Consider the following 26,090-nt stretch of genomic DNA (forward strand, 5'->3'; position numbering starts at 1 on the left):
ATATGTTCATTAGTCATAGTATATTGTTTTGCTTATATAAACCTTACATTTGATAATTTCGAGCCTCAATAATCATTTAACAATGAAATCAGTGTACTTGTCTGATGTATGCCTGATGTATGCTTCATGTATGTTTTCTTCTTTATCGTGCATCAATATTTTAATAAAATGTATATTTTTTTAGGTCAAAAGCATCACCCCAGTAAGCAATCTGCTCGCAGTATGATAATAGATTGGCAATAGATTTGCTCATAAACAGATAATGCAATAGATCTGGTATCATCTGTATCATTCGCATTAAACTCGTGTTTTGCCGGAAACATTTAAATGGAATATAGTATTTAAATGGCAAATCTTGCTCAATTTTTGCAATCAATTTGCTATTATATTCTGTTAGCAAAGTCTGTTATATTTCTACTGACATTCTATCGACAAAATTTGCAGTGAACGTTTAAAATCTGTTCTCTACAGATTTTTAGCTATTTGGGACAGTGTATTAAGTAACGAAGTAACTCTCTCTTACTCTTTCCAGTTTACTACTAAAACTTCACTTATCATCTTACCATAATAAAAGGTTTCAACTACGTTGAAATTACATTTTAACAACTATTGTTTCTTTTACTAAAATAAAATGCTTAATTTTCATTGTCAAGCATTCTATTTAAAAAATATTAAATGCAACACAAGATGAGCAAATTACCCAAGTAATCTATACTAAAGCTATTATCTTATGTTAATATTGAACTTAGACAGTGTATGTAGTAACAATACCAAGAAATAACTGGCGTTGAAAATAAAGAAAACTCATTTCCGCATGACATTATTCTGTAACACGTAAAGTAAGTCATGCATGCAAATTGATGGATAAATCTGCAACTGTTTCTGTTTCTCGATACAGAGGTTTGCACTTATAATCATGTCTGGATGGAGAATATCGTCTGTTTACCTGCATTCCACTCTTGATGCGTTGTTATTAACGACGATTGGCGCGGCAGAGTTTTAAGGTTCGTTTGACAAGCAGGTCAGAGGGATACTTACTTACGGGGCTGTACGACATTGTTTTGGTTGAGGGGTCTTTCCTTCCGTTGTGTAGCGTTAAACAGCGCGTGGATCAAGTACGGGCGCGTATACCAAGAATCTTAATGCGTTGGTAGGAGAGGCTAATGGGTGCACACTTATATAAGTCACAATGCAACCAGATTCTAACGAGTAGTCGGTAGGATTTATCGGACTGACCAGAGACTGAGAGCAGAGTGGACAGACTAAAACGTAACGAAGGAGAAGCTGATCATTGTGATAGAGACAGCTAGAAAATATCTGAAGAAGTAGAATCGACGAGTTAGCGTATATCACGAAATCGCTTGATAATGGAAAAACGGCGTTTAATGATTTGGATCTTACATATCTTTCATCTCGCGGTGTTCTGCAATTTAGTGACGGCTAAAAGTGAATTTACGAGTCTATTCGAACGGTGCAGAAACGAGAAGAACACCTTCGATTGCTTCAAACGACGTGCCTTGGAGATTCTCGACTCGGCTATCCAAGATAATTCTGTGTATAAAATCAATGATTATATTTCAATTACTAAAGATCCAGCATCTATCGCCAAAAGTTACGACTCGATGACGTCTGAAAATGGCACGGAATTAAGTCTCGATCAGAAATTGGATAACAAGTTTCATCAGTATTTAACATCGAGAAGCGTGAAACTGACAATACCGGGCAACAGCTTTGAAGGTAACAGATTATATTATATGATAAATTGCGTTAGTAAAAATTTGTTTTATACACTTTTCAATTAAACCATCGCACTGTAAAAATTATAAAATATAATTATAATCTATAATACTTAATAATCGACGTTATTTCTTACAAATAAAGTACGATTTGTTGCAGTAAATATTTTACAAAAAAAGGCTTTTTGAAAAGAGAAAGAATTTATTAACATTCAAATAAATATTTGCAATATTTGCAGGAAGAAAAAAGAAGAATAAGGGTTACGGATATGTAATAGTAGCAGGTGCCGTGTTAGCAGGTAAGTTTTCCTGTACATTAATATTCTATAATTCATAGAAGAAATAACTTTAAAGTCAAAGTTGAGAAAAACATAATAAATAAGACGAGAAGTTCAATTAGCTTATAGTGAAGCTTCTTCAGGTTATGAACTACTAAACTATATTTTTAAACAACATTAATCTAACACAATAAATAAAATCTATTTTTTTTACTGTGTAGACAATGTTATTTTAATATTTGAAATGAATAAAATATCTAGCTGTAAAATTAATTAGTAGAAAAAAATCAATTCTTCTAATCTTATGCTTATGGAAATAACTATTATTTGTTTAGGCATGATGGCGCAACTAGCTTATGGGAAAATTGCTTTCATCGCTGGTACGGCTTTGTTGACGGCGAAAATGGCCCTAGTTTTAAGCGCGATAATAGGCTTGAAAAAGCTTGCATCGAGTGGAGGAGGTCACGAAGTGATCTATGCGACTGCATCGGAACATCATGGAGGAGGTGGTGGTGGTGGTGGTGGCGGATTTGGTGGTGGATACGGTGGCTGGCAACGAGCAATGGAAGTTGTTCCTCCAACCTGAATCATATTCAATTATCAAATTCAAAAGTTTTATGATTTAGTTACCGCATGTAATACATCTTCTTCGATGTATCCGATAATGAAAACATACTAACGTATCAAAAATTTTTTTATTTAATTTATTTATGATTTAAATATTTAATTAATAAAAACAATTCATGTACATTACTTCCTTCTTTGACCCGAACAAATACGTTATTCAACAAAGAATAAATAGATTTTAACTGTAGATTTTCCATTAGTTTACGAATTTTACTTTTCATTAATATGTTGATTTATATTAATTGGAGAATGTAAAATCAAGATAGATATGATATCTTTGTTTGTACTGTTTGTATTTAAGAGAGAGATATTAAATATTTTTTAATATAATTTATTACAATATTGTTATTTGATTTATATTTATTTCCATTATTTTATAAGATATGTTATAAGATGTATTATTTTTATAAGATGTAAATACTAAAATAATTCCAACTTTAAAATATCACAAAATATATATAAATGTGTTTAGTTATTAATTTCATGAACACTTGATATATAAATAATTACATAAAAAATTAAAAGTATATATGAGAAATAAGTTAAAATTATGTATTTTAAATAATTATATATTGTGTGTGTATGTGTATTAGATTTTGTTACAATATATCTATATTTAAAAATTTACAAATAATTGTTATTGTATAATTTTGAATGTACAAGTAATTTTTCTATTACAAAATATTGCCTAAATTAAAGCTATTTTTTCGTTTTGGATATATATTTAAAGTATACAATTGGTAACTTTTGTTGTTGTCTTTTCCAAAATATCAAACTCTGGCTAATGCATAGTAAATTTTAATTAAGCTTATAAATAATTTATATGTATAGGTTTTGAATGTATGAAACTCGGATAATATACCAATGAAATAATCGTAATTTGCTACTCTTCCACTAGCTTTATTTTGTTTTTATTAAGGTTTTGTTAAGGAATACGCTAGCACACACACAAACTGAATTTACAAAAGGTGTTCGAATTGGCGAACTCCACATTCAATGTATGCATTGCATCATCGAACAGAACTCTGGCGCACTCTTTCAAATATCTTAGATATTTCATCTAATCTTTAATAAAATCTTAATAGAAACGAAATAAAGCTAGCGGAAGAGCAAATTGCGATTATTTCATTGGTACATTATCCGAGTTCCAAATATTCAAAGGCCTGTACTGACTCAGGGTTACTTCGGAGAACATAGGTTCCTAATCAAAAGCTGTTTTATTTTGACCCCTCTATACGCTCCTTAAGTTTAGCAGTAATTTTTTGAATCACCCTGCATATATATACACATATATGGAGAGGTAAAAGCCACAGTGGTGTAAGTCAAATTTTTTTAAATATTGACTCGTGTGCATAGATGCTATTTATATATTGGCCCCTTCATATATATATATATGTATAAGTGGCTTTATATAAATACAATTTATTTTATTTACTGTGGTTGTCAATTTTTAAATACTTAAAATCTATTTTTATTAAAATATAAGTTGCCGTCGTTTTCGATATTCGTAAATATAATCATTACGGTCATCAGTATCATCACTACGATGATCGTAATCGACGCTTGAACTGTGGGTTTGTACATAGCTGGTATGTGGATGTTTCACTATTTCGTAAGAAACTTTTCCAGAATCTGAAAGAAAATTTTATTTATTAAATTATTTAATTTAAATATTAAATAGCCTGTTTTTTTATGTAATAAAATCCGTATCACTTTATAAAAACTAATCTTTCAAGTTTCATGATCAGAAAAATTTACAGAATGTACTTTAAATTTGGAACAATTACAAAAATATATTGTAAAACGTACTGTTAAAACATACGTTAATAAATTCTGTTACAAAACAAAATATAATTTAATTTGTGCACTCTTTGCAATATTTATTTTCAGTATTCTTTTCCTATTTTTGACTGTAACCTTTCTGTTATTGAAAAACAAATATTTATATGCATTTTTTTAATCATAGAGATTAGAATTTTCAATTCAACAGAATTAAATAATATTTTTTATAATTTATGTAATTTACCTACTACGTACCTACCACGTACCATTCTTTTTTACAAGTGCGGCAATGGCAAGTGCTAAAGCTATTTTTGCTAGCAATATTGCCTTTCCTGCAAGAGCTGCAACGCCATGTAGTAATCCATAAATTAGCGCTGCTTTCAAAGCAGCTAACAGGTAAACTATTACTCTACCGTATCCTTTTTTCTTTTTTTTCCGAGCAGAAACTGAAATTTAAAATAAATAAGTAAATTAATTTAGTACCTGCTATCTAGCTATCTAGTTAGTTCATATCGGGAATTAAATTAATCGAATCGATATAATACTATATGGAAAAATGGAGAAACTCACATTTACGAACAAACATTATACATTAAATTATCTCTCTCTTTTTCCCTTCATGCATATATATAATATCTGATCTAGAAGTATTATTTTTTAAAGAAATAATAAAAAATGTAATAAATATAATAAACAAATATAAAATATTCACAATTTGTTTTGATGTAATCATTAATTGAACTTAATTGTTTCATGTTATACTTGCTTGCTATAATTGTTGGTTAAGAGATTCAAAATATTGACTATAGAGTTAAAAATTATAATCTTTCCTTTTCATATTTTTTTCTCTGTTAATATAGAATAGTAGATAGCAAAAGTATTTATATGATTTGAGAGATACTTTTGCACAAAGAAAAAAAATGTTGCAAAATGCTTTTGTTCCATTTAGTATACTTATAATTATATATGTATAGTTTTTATATATAAGGTATACTTTCTCTAATATAAAAATTTATTTGACATCTTTCGTTCAACATCCTTTTTCTTTGCCTAAACCTAAACTTACTTTAAGAAAGAATATAAGACAATGCAAATACTTTCCTTAGTACGATATATATATAACCATAGATTTATTTTAAAAATTCTTAGCGAGAATTCTTACCTTCATTCCCGTCATCGACATCATCTAGGAATCGGGCTTTCCTGCCAGATCGCATTTGAGTCTCGCTATTTGACGAAGGAGCGGCCGCCTCATTAGTTCTACACGTGGAGATGTCACCTTCATTGCTGGCACACTCGTTTGACCCTACAGTTTTCAGTTTTCTGTTCACGGGCTCGCAAGAACAAATGGCGATAAAACCGCCTAATACCAGAACCGCGAAGAGCCGCCAAAGCATGTTCGATCAGAACTGACGCTTTGTAGAGACCGTCATATTTATAGGCTCTAGCAATTAGTAATAATGGCGGAGCAAAGTGATGTTACGACATACAGAGCGTGAATGCATCTATGGTAAAATGCATCATGCGCGTAAAATTATTCCAACCGCTATAGAACCGTACGTTTCTGCACGCACATAGTGGCGCACATATTCAATATATGTAGTACCGTACTTACCACAATGTTAAATGGAGTACATGAAGCGCAGTGAGAAGATAAGTCCCAGCAGCGCGTATCATCATTTTCGACCTATCCAAAGTACGGAATAACGTATTTGTGGAGATACGCGGTGCAAGTTGGCTCGTATATTCAGTCGCATTTACGCTCAGTGAGATAAATAGATAGATAGAAAATGAGATAGGGTGGGAAAAGTAGTAACGGAAAGAATTAAATACATGAAATTTCAAATTTATCGAAATCGAGGGTCAGGCATCAACGAACATGTTGGTCAGAGTATCTATTTTTATGTAAGTTATTGTTATGCATTTTTGATGTACATGTAAAGGTTACGGACCCGTAATTTGCGAGAAAGGTAATTTATTTAATATCAAATAGACCGATAATAGAAACGTTGTTGAAGAAAGTAGAAAGTGATGTGAAACATATAATTAATTTACGTGTTAGTCCTAACTAGTGTTTTATTTGTCTTATATATACATACATTTTCTATATTTTTGAGTTGATCGCTTGATTCAAAGTATCTATTATCAATTATTTCCATTTGTTATTTAACATTGACGATTATATAATAAGTATGTACTATTATTAATTTGAAAATTTTTCTTCGAATATAACAGGATTAAAAATGATGTGAGACTCGATTAAGTTTCCTACTATTAAGTTTATAATGATATTCTAATGATATTATTTCTCAAAAGTTCTTCCACAGTATTTTAATCTAACAAATGAACAATTATCATCATCATCATCATCATTTAGTATATTATTTTCAGCTATACGCATCTTGGTATAAAGTGATAGTAAAAATCGTTATATTACAATAAAAAAACTATTCGGATTTGATTGCCCACTACAGCTACGTACTATAAAAAAAAGTTATTAAATGAATTGGGAGCTGAATTAAGATAATAAGGATTGTTAAGTAAATTAACAAAACTTGCTTTTCACTTGTTATAGCTCCCACGATCCTCGCGCGCCGGAAAGTGGAGAATAAGGCCTAAAAAGCATGATCTTTTTCTTCGACGACTGTTTTGTATGCCACTGGGCCAATCGAGCATCCTCGATTCACTGCTCAGAGTATGCAGGGTTACAGCCTCCGAAGGTTACCAGCTATACGCATCCCAATATGGATGTTTGTGCTGTACAAAGAATGCAGCTCTCGCACTTGAAATTTCTTGTCTGAAATATCTCTGGCGTTAATGTTAGGTATAATTTAAAGAGCCATTATTTTTTTTTTATATTTTTTTGCAATGTTGTTTTATAGATCCTGTTATGTCTGCTATGTAAATTTGATGTTTTTGCGTATTGCTTTCCTTCGCTCGATTATACTCGACTATACATAACGGGCAACGCTCGATTATGAATGATTTTTTGCTGTAGTATATACATACATGCCGTTTTAAAATTTAAAATTAATTCTGATAGAGTAGCTCATCGGAGTATGAATTCTTTCGTTTTATTATTGAACCATACTAAATTTAATGCTTTAACGAACGAGCGTGATCAGGTAATGAGTTAAATCAGAACCCTCCGCATGGCATGCGAATCGGCAGAACCACCTGTTGCTGGTCGTTGACCTGAATCTAATATCAGGCAGAAACGTCCTGTTCTTGTCTAAAATATCTCTCGAGGAAATCGCTCATGACGGTTTAACCTATTGCCTCACTTTTATTATTCTGAAAACTTGTGCGTTCCGCACCATAACTGATCTTCCGTATAAATTATGCTTTTATTACGAAGCGCGCGCGAGGCTTTTCTGAAGTATCTATACTTTTCCCCACTTTGCATAGTTTGGTAGATTTAAATCACAAAGTCCAGTGGTAAATGAGTATAGTCTATTTTAATTTTCAATTTTCTTTGCGAAGAATAGTGTTATTATGACCCAATGACGCCTCAGAAAGTATTCTTTCGGCAAACTTCCGCGAATTAGACGTTGAGGGATGAATGGGATAATTCATGCGACGTCATTAAGATAAATGTCTCGGCAGAAACGTCCTACTTGTCTACTTTTGCGAACAATCGAAAGTCCGCCGCTTTTGTGACTTGGGACCTGAGTGGAGGTATCAGATAACGAATAATAATTGGGCCTAACCGCACACTGTGCGTAGGTTCATTGCGGCGGAATCCATTTCTCGCACCGTTCGTGAGAATATAACTGCGCGCTCAGAATGTGGCACGGGCCTTAATACAGTTAAACACTGTCTGTGTAGGCCCATGGCACTGACTCTGGGATAATCGCGAAGTAGGTAACACACACAGTATGGAGGATGCATCGTTGACTGTTGTCGCATTAGAGATGCGCTAACCTCGATCGAGTGTGTCGACGATGCGCCATGCGCTCAGCTTCACGCTCCTAACAAACCGTGATACAAGAAGAAAACAGAATACGTTGGGTCCTTCAGTTTCGTGTTGTGGGTCTGCATACAACGTTAATCCTTTCGAGGCTAAGTGCTATAATTTCGTACAAGAAAAGATGCAGATCTTTTATCTTTCACGTGCAGTCCACGATAATGTTTTAAAAGAAATAAAAGGCTGTTTCCACTATAATCCATAATAATAATAATAATAATAATTTTGTAAAAAATAGCTTTTGTTGAGTTTCAAAGTTTTCCTTTATTTTAATTGTATAAAGGAGTTACTGATCTCCAAGTAGTAGTAAATTGGTATGAAAACATCTAGTAATGCGTTAATGTAATCGGTAGGCATACACGGAGTGCATATGTATGTCAAAACATTGCCGGTAACTGAGCAAATTAGATAATTATACACCATAAGGCTGTGAATTCCACATGCTCGTAATATTCATTCATCTACCGATAATCTCCATTTCATAGTTATCGCGCCAAAAATGAACGACAGCTGGTTTATACGTGACGTGTGCTGAGGGATGCGATGTGTACGCAATCAAAGAGCAATTTGCGCAAGAGTGAGGTGCTATGCAGTCGTAAGTTGTACTGTTGCGCAATATAGCAGTATCACATCACGAAGCACGTTACTGTTTAATTCGTTTTGCTTTACGCGTATTTCGGTATCAATAAATCTGGAACAAAACAAAATCTCTTTTTTATATCTTGCTGAAAAAAACAGAGATAGAAGATAATTTCCGTTATATTTCCACGTTCTTCTCATGCAATTTATGTTCATTTATTATTTTCAGAACAATAACTATGTGCAATATGAAAAAAGATAAAAAGAGATGAGAAGCGATTCGCAACGATTCTCGTTACATTTTTCACATAAATACGAAACATTATCGAACCACTGCGCACCGTCTGTACGGGACACATCATGATGAGAATGATGCACCGAAATATAGGGAAAGTAGATCATCCGTGTCGATAATCCTCGTTCATTCCGGGCCGCAGGAAAATCGTACGATAGGAAGGTCACGGGCTGTACGTAACCTGGAACCAGTTTCTAGCATCCTCACGTTATGCCAAGGGTCAGCGAGATCACGGTGCCAGATACTCTGCCAATGCAGTCCACGGCGCGGCGCTCCCCAGATCCCTCTGTGGTCTCATCCCAACACAGGCTTTGCCTCTCCTCCCGCGCAAGATGCGAATCATGATGAGGCCGCACACTACGTTACGCGGAAGACGCACACATAGTATATACTCGTAGGTACGTAACATATAACCGTCGCGCCGCGCGGCGAAATTTAATGAACGAATCGCGTGGCGGCCGTTGAACAGCAGTGTCTCGATCTCGAGACGCGAGTGGGTCTCTGTGTCAGGAAGGGTCACATGCTCTTGGCGCGCTAGCATCATGAGAATTTTTACCTCGGCCCCGTCCCGCCGCGATGGCAGCTGTCTAGCGAGCTGAAAGAGAAAGAGGAGGATGCAAGGACGAGAGGGGTTCGCGACGGAGAGAAGATAGAAGAGGATTATCCACTCATACAAGTGAGGTCGTGTCGTCACGTGCACCGGCAATCCATCCGTTTATACGAGAGAGATACCTCACCCCCTTCGTGAAGGATAGCATCTAGCGGAGGATGGCTCCTCGCGCTGGTATATATCTGCCCGGAGACTTGGTCCTGGTGCCAGTTCTCTCTAGTCGAGGATCATCCAGCTCGTGGATGCGCGCAACTATTTGTATCTCCGACTAGTCACTTCGAATTTCGAGTCGCGTGCCTCTCGCGTGATTTCGACAATACGAGGTGTCTGTGATTTCGTCCCAAATTGCCCAGCTAAGCATTCGCGAGTTGGAAAGCCATCCGAGTCCAGCATGTCGGCGATTAAGATTATATCCAAGTGCGTGCTGCTATTGTTAGTCTGCGGTGCAACTGTCCACGCCGATGAGGACGGCGGATTCCTTGAGCGAGGATATCGTGCTCTTTATCGCGTCTACGAAGAGTGCGAGCATCGCAATATAGGTGTGTCGCCGTGTTTGAAGAAGAAGGCGATCACTTTCTTTGAGAGACTCGGTCGTATACAGACTTTGCCGATCGGCGACAATCTCGAGCTGGTCAAAGTCGCGTCTACGACGGACGACAGCTCGAAAAATACGGTCTCCGATCTGGAGAAAACTTTGGCTAGAACCAACGGAGGGGCCATGGACGAAATACTCAACGATATTCTGCTCGAGCGCATAGCCGCGCTAATGAACAGTTTCAACGTGCAGATCAGCTTACCAAAGACAAGTTCCAGCGATTTGAAACGAAGTATCGAGGAGGGTCGTGGGAAAATGAAGAAGATGATGGGCATGATGATGATGGGAATGGCGATGAAACTCGCCGCATTAATTCCTATTGCTATAGGCGTGCTTTTCCTGCTGGCCGGCAAGGCTTTAATCATCAGCAAGATCGCTTTGGTTCTGTCGCTCATCATCGGCTTGAAGAAGCTGCTCGCCCAAAAACAGGGAGGTCACGACCATGGTGGCTGGCAGCAAAGCGGAGGTGGATGGGACAGAAGTCTGAAGGGAGTCGTAGGCGCACCGGTACCATCATTAACGGAAGCCGATCGCGAGTACGCTCACACCTTGGCTTACAGCGCGCGGCAAAAGCATTGAACAAAATAGAAGCGACGGGAAATCTTCAGGTATTGGGGGAGGGAGCAACGCCTGTATCCAAAGGAGCAGATGATACGCGATTTCAGAGACAGTTTGAGACATCGAAATAGTTTCGCTTATTTATGTTTTAAAACAAATTTTATCGTTCATGAGACGTCGCATTTATGCGTGCTGCACAAATTGCGAGGAAAATAAGAGTGTAAAGATAGAATACATGTGTGATGTTGATGTTGAAATGGCAAGATATTATTGTGAAAAGGAATACAAGATATGCAAAAGTTTTAGAAATATTAAAAGTAGGAAAGTAGATTCGAATGGGCGAGCTGTCTCATTCGTGTAAATTTTTACGAGTCTGCTAATTTTTTGAATGATCATCGATATATCATTATAATCGTATCGCAATTTTTTGTCTTTTAAATTTACGGTTTTATAAATGACGTAACTATTTAATGCAATAATACAATAATAGAGAAATGTTATATACATTTGACGCGACAAATAAGTTACCGCGATTCTTGACGATTTTCTGTAAAGAGAGAAAATTATACGCGATCAAAGGTTCATATACGAATTTACAAAAACGAAGTTTTCTCTATGAGGAAGCAAAAATGCGCAAACCACAGCAAGAATATGTAAAAATAATTGGATAAGAAACTGGAAGAGAGAGAGAGAAAAGAAGTTGCAACGACAAGTGCCACTTGTTTTGTTTTACAGTTTTGTACTTCAACTGTCAACTGTCCCAGCAAATAATCTAATGAAATGATAGCGAGAGAGTAATTTTCACACACGCGAATTTCTAACGGTGCTGGTTTAGAAGTTTTTGTCGACAAGTTTTGTCGGAAACACGATCAATTTCGAGGTTGAGCGAAAAGATGACAGACTTCTTTGATTAGCCGAATTTGCAGTCGTTTCTCAGTATACTTGCGATATATTTATATTTATTTATAGTACCGCACCAAAAAAAAATAGGCGGCAAAGTATATTTATTTATTTTAGATTTATAAGATAACCTTAGAAAGAGTTTAGAATGTGTAGCTTACGACAAGTACTTACACGAATATCTGTATCCATGTTTACGTTACTAAAATCGTGTGTTCAGTAGAGTAAGCGTGACGACTAAAACACTTGAGTATTAAAATATAACGAATAAGAAATACTAATTCCATCATTTGTCAACGTTTATTATAATGATTAACTCATATATATATTGCATTTTAAGAAACGTAACATTTTTATTTCGTAATGATCGTAACCATGCGGATCGTTTCACGTAGCGTTTTTTACTTGTGGTCTCTAAAAATAATTTGACTTAATGTGTTTATAAGTACACACTTAACGACGCGAGGCAATCTACGAAATGTATACGAGATGTATACGTTTGACTCCGAGAAGCGATTATAAATTCGGCCTTAAGTGTTACTTTGTGCACACAGGCGTTCAATACTTTCTCAAAGACAACGGCAATTAGTTATACAAGTTCGACCTGATTGTAAATTATTACGAAATAAAGTCGTATGTCATTCTCACTTCTTAGTGTATTTTTGGTGCACTCCTTTCAAAGATCCTTCCTGTCTGATTTTGTTGTCAGTGTACTTTTAATCCAAGAACGGCAGCGAATAGGGCGAAGAAAAATCCCGCGAGTAGCGTCGTTCCTTTGAGAAGAATCAAACCTCCGAGTATCGTTGGTATTAGAGCAACAAATTTAAGCTTGTACGCCATCAGCAACGCCATCATTGTACTTGGCCGTACTTTTCGTTTTTTACGTCGTGTTTCATCTAAAAATTATTACAAACAATATGATTAAAATCTTGAACGTATTTTTGGTGACTTAAATTTCTTAAATTATGGAAATACGAATTATTTAACACACTGTTATTTAATATTAATTTCATAAATTACATGTTTTCGTGTATATGAAAATAATTTCACGTATGTTACAAGATTACATAATCAACATAACGTGAAATATAATATCAATTATTAATGTAATTGTTAAAACTTTTGATATATTTTTAACTTATTACGATTGAAGAGAGAAATTAACGTTATGTTTATTATTATCATTTCTTAGTGTTTTAGTTCAACAATATGAAACTCTAAAAGTGTCAAAATAAATATTAGATACATTCTATCTCAATAAAAAAAGCCATTACAGGATTAAAAGAAAACCGTTATACACCGGTATTGATAATAATTGATAATACTTGCTACTATCTTTTTGCGTCAGTGCTTTATAGCACTTGCATTACGAGATAAAAACATTTCCGCCATTAAATATTCTAGCGTTATCATTTTTTATTTACCTCGGTCCCTCATTTCAATCTTGGAATATGCATTATAGATGTCTTGATCAACTGAACGATGAATCTTGGCTACCTTGTCTCTGTCACCGTTGCGACCATTGACCGAAGAAATAGGACTCTCGGACGTCACATTATCATACATGTACCTGAGGACCTTCTTGTCGGAAGTGACGGCTCTCCCTTCCTCCTGCCATTTCTCAAGCGGCGATCTCGAATGCTCAATCGCGCGGCTAACGCAATTCAAGGTCAGCAGAAGCGCGACCAAGTTAACTCTCGATAACATCTTTTCTCGCGTTCATGAAGAAAGGGTCCTCACCGGAAATCCACTGGCGGTATCTGCACGCGGTTTCGTTTACAATCTCACTCTTTCGCCTGTCTCACCCTATTTCGTTGTCAAAATGTCATCGCGCACTGACGGTTTTTTCCCAGGTCACGGAGTACCCGACGAACGTTTTCTCGAATCGTAAAAACATCCGAATGGATGACAGGGTGAACACTCTCTTTTTTCCAGGATCGACGACTGGTCACGAGAGATGAGCGCTACGACCGTCACGACATGCCTCTCTTCCGTTGCTCGTGCCCGCCTTTTGTCACGCTCGTTCTGTTCTGTATGTGGAATTTTAGAGTTGTTATCTATGGAAATGTGTGACATATAGGAAATCAACTGGGAGTGGACAGTGTAAGACGAAGGAATGAACGGTGCAACGAGCAACTGGGAACTAACCGATCCCGCCGTTGATCCGCCGCTCGACGACAAACTGACCGGACGCCGCGGCCGCGGATACCACGCCGGGCACGCTTCAGTTGCCGAGAAAATCGGCAGTCCGTGTAAAATGAGCTCTGACCGACGAGCCAGCGATATATACGCTCGCGGTAAACACTATGATCCAAATTGTCAGTACCGATATATGTATGTGTCACGTTATATCGCAAAACGGTATGTACGACGCACGGACGCGGTCGTTGCCGATAAGACGGCTTCTGCGGGTATTTTTGCACGAGAGAAAGGGAATGGAGGCCTCTCGCGCGAATGAGCGCGTTATAACGCCTTTATAGGGGCGGAAATGGCAGAACACGATGCGTCGACGTCGACGTCGATGTTTTGCGATGTGTGTGACCGCGCGATTCTTTTTCAGTTACGCCACGCAGACATCCGGGCCGGAGAGAACCGATGAATGGTCTTCATGTTGGAAACGCTTTATGTCTCGTGTCATCGTATAAGATCGCAGCTTGATTTGATCCATCTCGAATGTTATTCCTATCTCGAGGAAAGTCAATTTACGATTGTGTGATTCAATTTTCGATTCTCTCTGATCCAATGCTGCGATATGTACTTTTGTATCAAATGACTTTTTATTCTTTTATGTTAGATAACACTCGTAACCAAGACGCTTGACGCTCACAAGTTAATTAGCATAGTATATTGTTCGATAATCTCGTGATTGATTAGTCGCATTGAGCAATTTTAAAGAGAAATTAGCGACTTTTGTTTAGATAAAGCTTATTTTAAAATTAGCTGAAAAACACAAATTTATTTGACGTTTTCACTGCTAGATAATCCCGTTTGTAAGTTAAAATGAACTGCTGTTAATAGTTTGAGTTTAGCTGATTTATTTGTGATTTGTGATCGAAATGATATCCGGAAGGTCTGGCAAAAGTTGTGTTACTGTTTCACTTCACTTCTTCCCACTTGCTTTTCCATTCTGTTACGCCACTTTTAGATTATCGATTGTCTTTTTCGTCAGAGCATCATTTTGCGCTCATAACAGAGCATCGCAAACTGCGATATCTTACAATGCGCTATATCTTACAATCTGCTGCATATTTATCTGAACTATCCGAAGTACTCGGAGCACGTGGTTCCGCTTAAGCGCACAATAGAATATTGAACACATTCCCGTAACCAGGGACATGAGCGTCTTATTTACCCGCAGGATAAGAAATTAGAAATCTGCGTGTATACGCGTAGAAATCTACGTGAAAAGATTGACCGATCGTAGATGATTTCGATGGGATATTTTTTTTAGTTACGCCCAGCAAACATGCGGGTTGCTAATAACCCACGGCAGCTTTAAATGATCCTTACAACTTAATAATATTTTCTTCATTTTGCGTTTAATGCATCAATTTGCGAATGTAGGTATATGGGTCCGAAAATATTTATAAATACTACTCTTGCAGTTACTTTCGATTTGTGATGCCTTAAGATAGTACAAAGATATAATATTTTGACATAATAGGGACATTGGTGTTACTTAATTGATTTAATAGATTCTCTATTGCTTTTTCTTGTATTTCTTCAATGACATAATTTATAGTGCCACAGAAATATTTCTCTATGAAGTTACACATTATTAAGATTCAAATAAAACGGAGACTTTAATTACGTTATTTATCAAAACTGTGCTGCAACTTCTGCGAGAGATTGACATGATATGAATACAGAGTAGATAGACAGTGAAACGCTTAATACTTATTGAATTATAAAAAAATATAGTGAAATTATTAATAACTTTGCATAATTAAGACAAAAGCATTCAAAACATGTATCGGATGCTCGCACACGAGATTGATGAGACAGAGCGTTATATCGCGCGAAATTTCATTTTATTGAATGATTAATTGACTTTTCCCATGGCAATCATCAAGTTCTTATCTGCTCTGAAAATCACGAATCAAATGCACCACAACGAACAACGGACACTTAACAGTCATTATCACGTATGTACTCTCTCCGTAACTTTCTTCATTCTCGGATGTTGCATCGAGGCAGTTTCATGAGTAATAAACCTGTTTATTTACTATCACAGGAAATCTGCACGCACTGATTACTCATTGGTATAAAAATTGTCTTTTTGAATGTATCGTTTCTAATTCGCTAACAAAAGATATTGCCCATGCATTAGAATGTTTGTTGCTATTAAAATCATCAGACTGGCTATTTGAAGACAGATTATAGTAACTATTAGTCAAGTCCTTCGTGTATGAAGCCGGCAACCCACATATCGATATAGTAGTTTTACTCATATGCCACTTAGGTGTATCACTTTAGATTCTTGGAAAGAGGAAGTCAAGAATAATTTGACTATTTTTTACAAGAATTTGAATCCCAAATAACAATGACCGTTATGAATGAAGAAAACATCGATAGATGAAATAAAGAAAACAATGTTGATCTTGTTATTGGTTTCTGGTTAGATCATTATTGTTGTGTTACCATTGTTTTTTTTTATTATAAGTTATAATAAACTCTTATAATAATTACTGTAAAATTTTATGACTTATAAAGTATAATTATACTTATATATTATTATTACGATTATTATGATTATTATAAGTGTTCAACAAATATACGTTCTTGAGATATCTAAAACTGGCAATTGTCTTTACAATAAATAAAAAATTTTACTGAAAAACAATATTGCGTGATTACTAGTTTTATGAGCATAATGAATATCATTTGTAAGCTTACTCAAGTGTAACTATTATTACTGTTATTACTGCTGCTAGCCACAGTCCTAATTTTGACAAATAACAGGTGCTCACAAAGGAGTCTGTCATTAACGATATAACAACTTTATTCGTGAAGTAAATTAACGTATAATAACATTAATATGTATATAAGTACATATAACGGTATGAAATAATAAAGGGTACAAATTTAAACACGTATGAAAGTCTCAAAAAATTGTTTTTTGGATAAAACGGTATATCTCTGCAGTTTAAAAAATAAGCTTTACTGTAATTTATTAAAATAACAATACTTTTTTCGTATGTAATCAAAATTATTTAAGAAAAGTATTATTGTGATTTAACAATAATTTCTAAAAATATGATTTTGATAACGTTGACGTACTCTTCATGCTTTTCCGACGTTTATTTATCGTGCTCAAGCGTATAACATCATTTGTTGTGACATTGATAGAAAATACTTTGCTTGACGATGAACACGGAAATAGATCTTTTTTGCAGCCTTTGTCAATTAATTGAAAAGTCGGTTTCTAAGGACAAATACACTTTCTTTTGCGGTTGATTAATGCTTAGTTTAAAACACCGCTCAATAGAGATATGACATTATTTATACTAATAATTCGTCAAAATCTTTCAATATTAATTGATTATTAACATTATTATTAATATTATTTTAGCTTCTTTATAGTATAGCATATTTGCAAAATTTTAGCATTAATAAATGAAAATATCATGAAAAAATAGCTGGCTCTAATTTAATTATTTATTGTTACAATAATCGGAACGCAACTGATTCTCTTTAATTCTAGATTTGCTTTTAAATGAAATAACTAAGTTTGCATTATTTCTGGCTTACTTTTCTCGGTAAACAGGCCGTAAACAGACCTACGGGTCGTGGCAGCGGAGCTCGTTTTCGTGCCACAACTATTCGAGTGTAAAACGAATTGATAATAAATGCTGTACACTCTCACGACAAAGGACAGTAATGGTGAGGACGTTTGACGGAGAGAACGATCTACTTACCCCGGTCGAAATATTCCGGGGAAGATTTTTCGAGAGTGGTCGACGCGAACAGCGTCCAATGGTCGAGGTAGACTAGCTTGGGAGGTACGGGAGTGGACGTTGGGTCCTTCGTCACGCATCAGTACCAAGTTAGATGAGCAGTCTCCTTCTCTGAGCTTTTCGCGGTCTTACTATATAAACTAATGGCCCGGTCTAGCACGAATGTCAGTTAACATTGGCGAAGAGGTCGGTCGCGATCACAAGATAAGCGAAGTTTTCCAGATAAAACGTGATCATAGAGTGTGTTATAAGAAAGTATAAAAAAGGAGTAAAAAGATCTTAGATGCTGGAAACATGTTACTGCTGTACATGCTACTTTTTCTACCAACATTCGTCGCATCACAGGGATCGCAATCAATGAAGACACTGGACCGAGAGATGCTGTGGAACGACTCTAGAGGATCTTTAGACTGGATTGGTGAAAGTTTTTTAAACACCATTGATACAATTTTTCCTATTTCGAAATCGTGTGACGATGTAGAAGGTACTAACAATAATAATTATTTGTGGTTGAATGTAGCTCGAGAAAATTCCATTTTCAAAGTTTACATTTGGTGTTTGATAGAAAAAAAAGTTCAGATTTTGTTTTATTCTATTCTCTTATATTAAATAATAAAGCGGTGCATATATATATATATATATAGAGAGAGAGAGAGAATAAATAATTAATTACATTCAGACAAACATATAATAAAATAAAAAACATTTAACAAAAATAACTTTTATATTAATAATTAATTACTATCAAGTATTTAATAATATTATGGATTTTAAAGAAAAAAATTATAGCTTTTTTAACCGTTTTTATAAAATTTAAATGTTATAATGTATAATTTTTATATTACATTTAAATATAAAAAATATTGTATTAAATTAATATACGAGAGGTAGATATTAGTTAGACGCGAAATATGTATAAGCATTACTTTGAAGAAAGAAATATTAATATCTTTACTATTAAAAAGACATTAATATTATTATAATCTACTGATTTTATAACTATATTTTTAATTGTATTAATAGAATGTCAAATAGAAAAATAAAATTATTGCAAAATTTATGGCTATTTAATGATGCCTGTATATAATGCAATTTAGTATTAAAGCACTGTGCAAAAGTGTTTAAATTTGGATATACATTGGCACAATTTTTTTTCTTATTACTACCATAAGTTTTTTATAACCAATTTTATATAATATATTTGAATAGACTAAAGGAATTGCGAGTAACGAGCAAATCTAGTGTGGTATTTCAAGTTTAGTGGTCAAAAATTTGAATTACTTGCTGTGAAATTGAATTATGAGACCGCGTATTAATCAAACGTTGTTAAAGGAGCGTGTAATTGCACATGTTGTCCATTACGTTATGATACTTTTGGGTTTACGGACGCGCGGAGCCTCCCGGTACAAAAACATAAGTGCTTTCTACTCTAGTTCATCTTTATTAACTTCCGTGACGATCGTACCTAATAAGGAACGTATACTTCGATAAAGCTCGATATGCACATCCTGGTTTTCGAGGGAGCAAGATACTTTTATATAATGTAACTATAATATACCTTTTTAAAGTCAGCATGTGTAATGATTAGTAGAACGTTGCAGGCAATGTAGTATGGAATATATCGAGTGGGGATATAAAGGATATGTTTATTTTAAAGCGAGTCTCACACATTTATATATATTTCTTATATATTTCTCTTACATTTATTCATATTTACTAAATATCTCTTTCTTTATTAATTGCAGGGCGTAAAGATAATAAATACAAAAAACTGAATAAGTATGTTCTGCCTTTGATTATTGGGTTTTTGCTGATAAAATCGATTCTATTGCCCATCACGTTGAAGGTATTGGCTATTCTAAGTGGAAAAGCTGTTGTGCTGAGTTTGATGAGTTTGATCCTGGCAGCCATAATTGGATTAAAAAAGATTGCCCACAAGGAGAGCAGCTACGAATTAGTCAACAAGCACAGGCGACAGGATGTATACGGTTTCATTGGCGACGTACAAGAATTCGAACCTTATCGATTTTATAAAGAACGACGTAGAAAGAAGTGAAAAAAATTATTAACGGACAATAAAATTCTTCGTCTGTTCCTCGATTATTCTTATATAATGTGTTTGTCGTATAGGAAAATACCAATTTTACTTTAATTTTAAGTAATTCTAAAAATGATTGGCATCATACATAAAATTAAGAATAAGATATATTTTCATTTATAGTTTTAATTAATTTTTTATTTGCTCTATTTATTTATTTAAGTGTCTAGCTATGATAATATTACACTAAGATCAAACATTGTAAATATAATAAATTTAAAAGAAGCATAATTGAAACGTTATCATATATATCTAGTGCTGTAAAAGTTCCTCTCTTATTCGTATTAACATCAATGAAGAATTTTTCAATGGAGATGCGTTAACCGCTTGCGTTAATCGTGCTAAATACGATAACTGACTGTTGATATATCGGTGAAAGTTACCATAAACTATGAAATCTGTAGACGGAAACATATACAATTGCTAAAATACATATACAATGCACTTATAGTTAATTTATTACATCTCTATAATAGCTTTATGTCTCTTTTACTATTGTAATATTTAACAAAATCCTTTTCGAAGATGAGTAATCTCAACGTATCTTGACGCATTTCACTAGTGTGATGTAAGAAAGAGAGAAAGTTTCTTGATTCCGCGAGGAACTAGTTTGTAGATAGAGTATCCATTTCTTTCTTCGTAACTGATGTCGAAGTTAAATTACATCTTGTTATGGAAATAAATATGTTTCCAATAAAAAATTTTTGAGAGTTACAATTACAACATATTTATATATAATTCTGTAATCAAAGTATAAATCTCACTATTAATTGTGAAGAAATAAAATATTGTAACTATTACAAAAAGACCACTTATTATTGTAAAATGTAACATTTTTTAAAACAATCCAAAATAGGAAATATTAATACGATCAATTATATAACAAATGCTCGAGAGAAAGCGAGAAAAGGAATTTTTTTCACGTTATTCACATGAAGAATAAGACGGAAAAAAATAAAGATATGACTGGAACTGACCCAAATGTAAGTCATCGACCTTCAATTCCTAAGTCCTGTGCAGCTAGAAACGCTCTTCAAGGGCTATTTTTATAACATATATTATTTTTATAATGTAAATATAAAGTTTTACGTATGCATATATCAAATATTGCATATAGATATTGATAATTGTTTGCGTTGGGTATAATCACCGACTGATGTATTAATTAGTAATTTTTTGTACTGTTCAAATAAACAGAATTATTAAGATTTTTTGTTTCCTAAAAGGAAAATATGTTTTTAAAATAATGGTGAATTCGTCATAGATAAGAATTGCTATATGAATTTCTCCGAAATATCATATGCGTAGGAGGAAGTAACTGATAGTATTCATATAACCCAGAAAATTAATCGCAAAATTGTCTTCGTTCCTTCCAGGTCGAATACCGTTAAACGAAGATGACGAAGTCCCTCCTGTACCTGTTAAATATTTAAACAGATTCGAGTGCACGGAGCACAATGGAATACCTCCTGTGAATAACTTATTTGTTACTTTCTCAAGGTTGGTTGCCTGAAAAAGCAACGTTGATGATACCTTTTATTGTTTATTGTTTCGTCACATCAATTTCTCTCATGTATAATCTAGTATACATCTTTTCAAATTTGAATTTAATAAACTCAATATATGATGTCAAAATTGTTAAGAGTACGTGCGATCTCTTATAAATCAACTATTTTGAGACTACAATAATGTCTTCTGTCTGTATTTCAATACTTTAAAAATGTTTTTGAAAAATGAAATTTTTCACGGTGCAGCTGGTGGAAATTCTTGTAAATCAGAGCTAAGCGAGTGTAATTACATTTTACAATATTTGACGAAAACATACTAAAATAATCAGGTGGACACAAAAGTAGTAAAAAAAAGTTTTAAGTAGTAAAAAAAATTTTTATTAACTCCAGTTATATCAGAAAACCTGTCGGAGACGTAATCTATAGTTCATATGTATTACCGACGACGGCTGGGTCAAGGTAAGCAGCTTGGTGCACGTGCTTGGTTGCAGGAGAATGCATCGGTCCATTTTATAAAGGAAGCTGGACTATGATGCTTGGATTGTTCCGAAAAGATATTTAAAACTAAATTGATATCTTATAATTGATATGTTAAAATCAATAATAATGCAAATAGATTTAATACATTTCAAATATTCTTTATTTATATTTCGTATTTCTTTTGAATATTTTTAATTTTATTTAATATAATATTTAAAATTGTATATTCTGCGATATGTATGCGCCTGCTTTACTCACAATTCAAAGAAAAATTACTACTAGAAATTGTTCACATTTAGCGTCACCTAAATGCACACGCACAGGCTACTTGTAAGAAAAGCGTATATCCGCGACCGCGAAGCACGTGCAACTGTGAATGGCGGCAAGGTGCGAAATGCACGTCTGTCATCACCGTTGTTGTCGGTTTTCTAAACAATCTGCTGCGCGTGAAGAAAAAACAGAAAGTGCCGTACGTCAAATTGTTAATCTTGCCGACGCGACGAGAAGAAAGGAAGTGATATCTAAAGAAGTAAAACCCCACATCAATATAAAGTACTTATTTTTAAAACTAAATTACAAGATATGTTCAACGATTATTTAATGAAGCTAGATGTTGTCACCAAATATAATATTAAAGGCTCATAATATTAGAAATCAATCAAAGAAAGATGGAGCGTGGAGCCGTAAGGGGTGTTGGTGTTCATATATTCTATACTTCCGTAAAGAATTAACGAATTGTAATGTACATACTGTACACATATACATATATTCCAACTTAATAGACTGCGCGCCGCAAAGCTGCGTTGTCACCAAAAATATTAGTACCCTTCTCAAATATATAACATTTTCAAAGGTCTTTCCTCCAATAATTCCTGAATCTATAATAAGTGTTACCTTCCCTACTGACCCAAATTCTGAATGGTTACTGTGGTAAACGTAAACTTCTCTCGGTGACGTTAGGGAGAGCGACTTCTAGGTCCGCCCAAGCGGTGACGCGTCTCTCCACACGCAGTGGTTCGTTTGTTTAAAAATTATCGAAGAAAGTTTTCTGGGGAGGTGGCTGTGGCATTTACCCGTAATGATGAGTCGTTCGTCTCATCGTTCCTTGTCGTCATACACGTCGTCGTCATCCAGAGTGGGGATACTGAGGAGGGTCCTACATGGTGCACACCTATAAAGATTCAAGCGCCGCAGGGCCAGGTCGCACTTTGTTCCGAAAATTTTCCGGAGAGTAGTTTGCTCCGTCTCCAGCCACAGCCTCTCGGTGTTTCGTTTCGTGACGACTTGACGAGTGATTAGACGAAGAAGATGAACAAATTGCTGGCACTGGTACTTCTTGCTGCGTATACCGCAGCAGGACCTGCGAGCGTTTCCATGCAGCCGTCTCAGGATCTGAATTGTTTGGAGCACGACAATGAGTTCTTCAGCTGCATCTTCGTGAAGACCATCAGTGCTTTCGATAGAGCGGCTCGATCGAGGGACATCAAGATCATCGACGGCGTCACTTTCGTACGAGACACCCCGAGTAAGTTTTTATATTTATTGTATATATATTATTATTAAATTTTAACCATATCAATCTGTATAATGTTAACTTCAAATAACATTAAATTTATTACTGTAAAGTTATTAGTATAATATAAAATGTAACAAATATTATATATATCTGTAAATTAAGTCAGTACAAAATACAAAAAATGTTGAAGAATGTTAGTTTTGAAGAAATTTATATCTTCTTCTAAATATGCTTATTAAAATTATATTCTTGTAATATTCACGAGAACAGATATGCGATAGTGCACAATTTATATTTTTTATCAATTTTTGTATATATTCTGAATGAGATAATAATTATGGTAACAATTAATAATCATTCTTCTTGTTTAAAAAAATTTATCTTCTAGTGGACCGCATTGGCAAAAATTTAAAAACAAACGAAGAAGAGATCATGAATGAATTACCACACGAGAGCTCTGACAGAGCGATAAAACTTGTCAACATGCTGTATGATTCAGTCGTCTCTTTTATAAAGAGTCACAGCTTGAAACTTAGCATGCCCGAAGGTTCGGTCTCTCGCGCCCTGGTTGAAGGTAAGTCTTATTCCTTTTGCCTAAGTATTTCGATTACGCAATTGTTCACTTTTCCTCGATTATGTCTATTCGATTAACGTTACGAATTCGCGACGTCATGAGTATAAACGAATAAGCGTCTCAGCATGCCTTTCACCTTCGTGATATCTATATGTACGACGTCAGGCCAGTTCCGGATAAACTCGTTCTTCAAGAAAAAATGATTCGCTTTCCTTCTCGAATGTATTTTAAAAAAGTTTAAGCAGATTGTAATTATATTATTAGAATAATATATAACATTCCTATTTTTTAATCATTCTTATTTTTTAAATATAATTATGCAACTTTTTTTTACATCTTCCAAATATATAAATAATATTAATATTTAATATCTCTTTATATATATCATAAAGTTAACGTTAAAAGTGAAATCAAAAGATCTGGCAAATATAATATTAAGTTTGTATCGATATTTATATGTTTATTAAAATATATGTTTTAGTATAATATAAAATATAACAAAATACGAGTCTCCTCACATTTAAATAATTAAATTAATTTTAGTTTCTTATATTGTTGACATCCTTTATATTAATCTAATCATACTCTCATAATCTAATACCAATTATATTAATTTTTTTGTTATGATTAGGACGTGCCAAGATCAAGAAAATGGTTCTACCACTGATTGCCGCGGCGGGTCTCAAAATTTTTGCGTTGGTACCGATCTTGCTCGGCGGCTTAGGTCTGCTGGCTGTGAAGGCTTTAATCTTCGGTAAAATCGCCTTAGTCGTTGCCGGTATCATGGCATTCCAGAAGCTTTTCGGTGGTACCAATGTGGCTAGCAGTTTCTTCAATAAGAGTCCCGCGCCTGTTTGGTACGACAATGGCGTCGCAGGAAGTTGGGCCGCTGGTGGGTCTCCAGGATTACAGCACCAAGGATATAGAAGCTTCGACAAGGCTGACGCGAAAGTCGACGCCCATGATTTGGCATATTCAGCGCACGCACCGGTTGCCAACGGTACCGATTAAACGAGATTTTTTTACTCTTTTCGTGTTATTTGCCATGGAAAGACTTGGAAATACCCGAAAGCCATATCTCGCGGAGCCAAAAAACCTTCTCGAGGCCATTGGACCCACCTACGACTGCTAGATTATGTGGAGGGGTAAAAACCACAGTGGTGTAAGTCAAATTTTTAAAAATATTTCCTTGTGTGCGTAAATGCAATCTGTGCAATATATAAATTGCATCTATGCACACGAAAAAATATTTTTAAAAATTTGACTTACATCACTGGTTTTTACCCCTTCATATGTAGTATATTTATATATCTACGTTATATGTAATTTATATCAACTAAATAAATTATTATATAATTAATTGTACGTATTAAATAACTAAATTGTTTGTACTTAATAAATTATTCATAAAGAAAAGTATATCCCAGAGAAATATTTGTGGAACATTCTTTTTTTCCGTTCTTGCTAAATATAAATCAGTATTAAATTTCTAATTTGGAGAAATTATCGTCACAGCGCAAGATTCGATGCAGTACGATGCATAGAAAACCTCGTACGTGATTAGTTTCTGCTAAAGCGAAATATTGACAGCTTTCGGCGTGTAATTGTAGCCGATCGAGCTCATAGCCGATTCCAATCGTATATGAGCTCCAATCGACATACCTTCAGGTCATTTACACTCCCACTTCTGTTTTCTTCGGTCTTTCTTTCGTCTTAGCCGCTACTTCTGTCACTCGTTCCATTTCTCTTGTTCGACTGACTTCCGACTGCATGATTTAGGACACAAGTTTTACATACCATACTGTGTCACCAAGAGACACGGAAATCTAATTTTCACCAGACGCACGCGTTGATGATGTATGCTGATCGTAAACATAGGAGATGATAATTGCTTAGAGTCTTACAGACCATTGTATGTATATGTGATGCAAATAAAAAAAAAAAAAAAAAACCGTAGGTGCATACAAATAAATTAGAAATTTCCTTAATGAAACGATTTCTTTTCTCTCTCTGCAATAAAATATACGTTT

At 34.6% G+C, this 26,090-nt stretch overlaps 6 protein-coding genes across 6 annotated transcripts; 4 read left to right on the forward strand and 2 right to left on the reverse strand.

The window, feature by feature from the left end:
- Positions 1–891: 891 nt before the first annotated feature.
- LOC143902494 (uncharacterized) lies at positions 892–2,823 on the forward strand. The gene is made up of 3 exons (XM_077415449.1): positions 892–1,737; positions 1,976–2,035; positions 2,350–2,823. Exons 1-3 carry the CDS (start codon positions 1,368–1,370, stop codon positions 2,598–2,600), a joined length of 681 nt encoding a protein of 226 aa, XP_077271575.1. The 5' UTR covers positions 892–1,367; the 3' UTR covers positions 2,601–2,823.
- A 1,292-nt stretch (positions 2,824–4,115) lies between these two features.
- On the reverse strand, positions 4,116–6,278 carry LOC143902408 (uncharacterized). Its single transcript, XM_077415289.1, has 3 exons — positions 5,586–6,278; positions 4,690–4,869; positions 4,116–4,273 (listed from the first exon to the last, which is right to left on the reverse strand). Exons 1-3 carry the CDS (start codon positions 5,818–5,820, stop codon positions 4,116–4,118), a joined length of 573 nt encoding a protein of 190 aa, XP_077271415.1. The 5' UTR covers positions 5,821–6,278.
- A 2,948-nt stretch (positions 6,279–9,226) lies between these two features.
- Osi12 (DUF1676 domain-containing protein Osi12) lies at positions 9,227–11,054 on the forward strand. Its single transcript, XM_077415539.1, has one exon. It carries the CDS (start codon positions 10,266–10,268, stop codon positions 11,046–11,048), a length of 783 nt encoding a protein of 260 aa, XP_077271665.1. The 5' UTR covers positions 9,227–10,265; the 3' UTR covers positions 11,049–11,054.
- Positions 11,055–11,056: 2 nt separating this feature from the next.
- On the reverse strand, positions 11,057–14,092 carry LOC143902546 (uncharacterized). The gene is made up of 2 exons (XM_077415540.1): positions 13,352–14,092; positions 11,057–12,823 (listed from the first exon to the last, which is right to left on the reverse strand). Exons 1-2 carry the CDS (start codon positions 13,632–13,634, stop codon positions 12,633–12,635), a joined length of 474 nt encoding a protein of 157 aa, XP_077271666.1. The 5' UTR covers positions 13,635–14,092; the 3' UTR covers positions 11,057–12,632.
- Positions 14,093–17,732: 3,640 nt separating this feature from the next.
- Positions 17,733–20,058, forward strand: Osi13 (Protein). The gene is made up of 2 exons (XM_077415541.1): positions 17,733–18,368; positions 19,630–20,058. The coding sequence occupies exons 1-2, from the start codon at positions 18,179–18,181 to the stop codon at positions 19,938–19,940; spliced, it is 501 nt and encodes a 166-aa protein (XP_077271667.1). The 5' UTR covers positions 17,733–18,178; the 3' UTR covers positions 19,941–20,058.
- A 3,132-nt stretch (positions 20,059–23,190) lies between these two features.
- Positions 23,191–25,267, forward strand: Osi14 (DUF1676 domain-containing protein Osi14). The gene is made up of 3 exons (XM_077415538.1): positions 23,191–23,495; positions 23,875–24,060; positions 24,692–25,267. Exons 1-3 carry the CDS (start codon positions 23,279–23,281, stop codon positions 25,069–25,071), a joined length of 783 nt encoding a protein of 260 aa, XP_077271664.1. The 5' UTR covers positions 23,191–23,278; the 3' UTR covers positions 25,072–25,267.
- The last annotated feature ends 823 nt before the right edge of the window (positions 25,268–26,090 follow it).

The sequence above is a fragment of the Temnothorax americanus genome, unplaced genomic scaffold, assembly GCF_048541705.1.
Source record: "Temnothorax americanus isolate GAGA-0224 unplaced genomic scaffold, ASM4854170v1 Scaffold4, whole genome shotgun sequence".
NCBI lineage: Eukaryota > Metazoa > Arthropoda > Insecta > Hymenoptera > Formicidae > Temnothorax > Temnothorax americanus.

Coding starts and splice junctions, on each gene's coding strand:
- LOC143902408 (XM_077415289.1), bottom strand. CDS start 5,820: ATGCTTTGGCGGCTCTTCGCGGTTCTGGTATTAGGCGGTTTTATCGCC. Junction 4,870..5,585: donor TGTCGATGACGGGAATGAAG/GTAAGAATTCTC, acceptor TTTAAATTTCAG/TTTCTGCTCGGAAAAAAAAG. Junction 4,274..4,689: donor CGCACTTGTAAAAAAGAATG/GTACGTGGTAGG, acceptor ATTTTCTTTCAG/ATTCTGGAAAAGTTTCTTAC.
- LOC143902546 (XM_077415540.1), bottom strand. CDS start 13,634: ATGTTATCGAGAGTTAACTTGGTCGCGCTTCTGCTGACCTTGAATTGC. Junction 12,824..13,351: donor GATTGAAATGAGGGACCGAG/GTAAATAAAAAA, acceptor AATAATTTTTAG/ATGAAACACGACGTAAAAAA.
- Osi12 (XM_077415539.1), top strand. CDS start 10,266: ATGTCGGCGATTAAGATTATATCCAAGTGCGTGCTGCTATTGTTAGTC.
- LOC143902494 (XM_077415449.1), top strand. CDS start 1,368: ATGGAAAAACGGCGTTTAATGATTTGGATCTTACATATCTTTCATCTC. Junction 1,738..1,975: donor ACCGGGCAACAGCTTTGAAG/GTAACAGATTAT, acceptor CAATATTTGCAG/GAAGAAAAAAGAAGAATAAG. Junction 2,036..2,349: donor AGCAGGTGCCGTGTTAGCAG/GTAAGTTTTCCT, acceptor TTATTTGTTTAG/GCATGATGGCGCAACTAGCT.
- Osi14 (XM_077415538.1), top strand. CDS start 23,279: ATGAACAAATTGCTGGCACTGGTACTTCTTGCTGCGTATACCGCAGCA. Junction 23,496..23,874: donor TTTCGTACGAGACACCCCGA/GTAAGTTTTTAT, acceptor TTTATCTTCTAG/TGGACCGCATTGGCAAAAAT. Junction 24,061..24,691: donor CTCTCGCGCCCTGGTTGAAG/GTAAGTCTTATT, acceptor TGTTATGATTAG/GACGTGCCAAGATCAAGAAA.
- Osi13 (XM_077415541.1), top strand. CDS start 18,179: ATGTTACTGCTGTACATGCTACTTTTTCTACCAACATTCGTCGCATCA. Junction 18,369..19,629: donor ATCGTGTGACGATGTAGAAG/GTACTAACAATA, acceptor TATTAATTGCAG/GGCGTAAAGATAATAAATAC.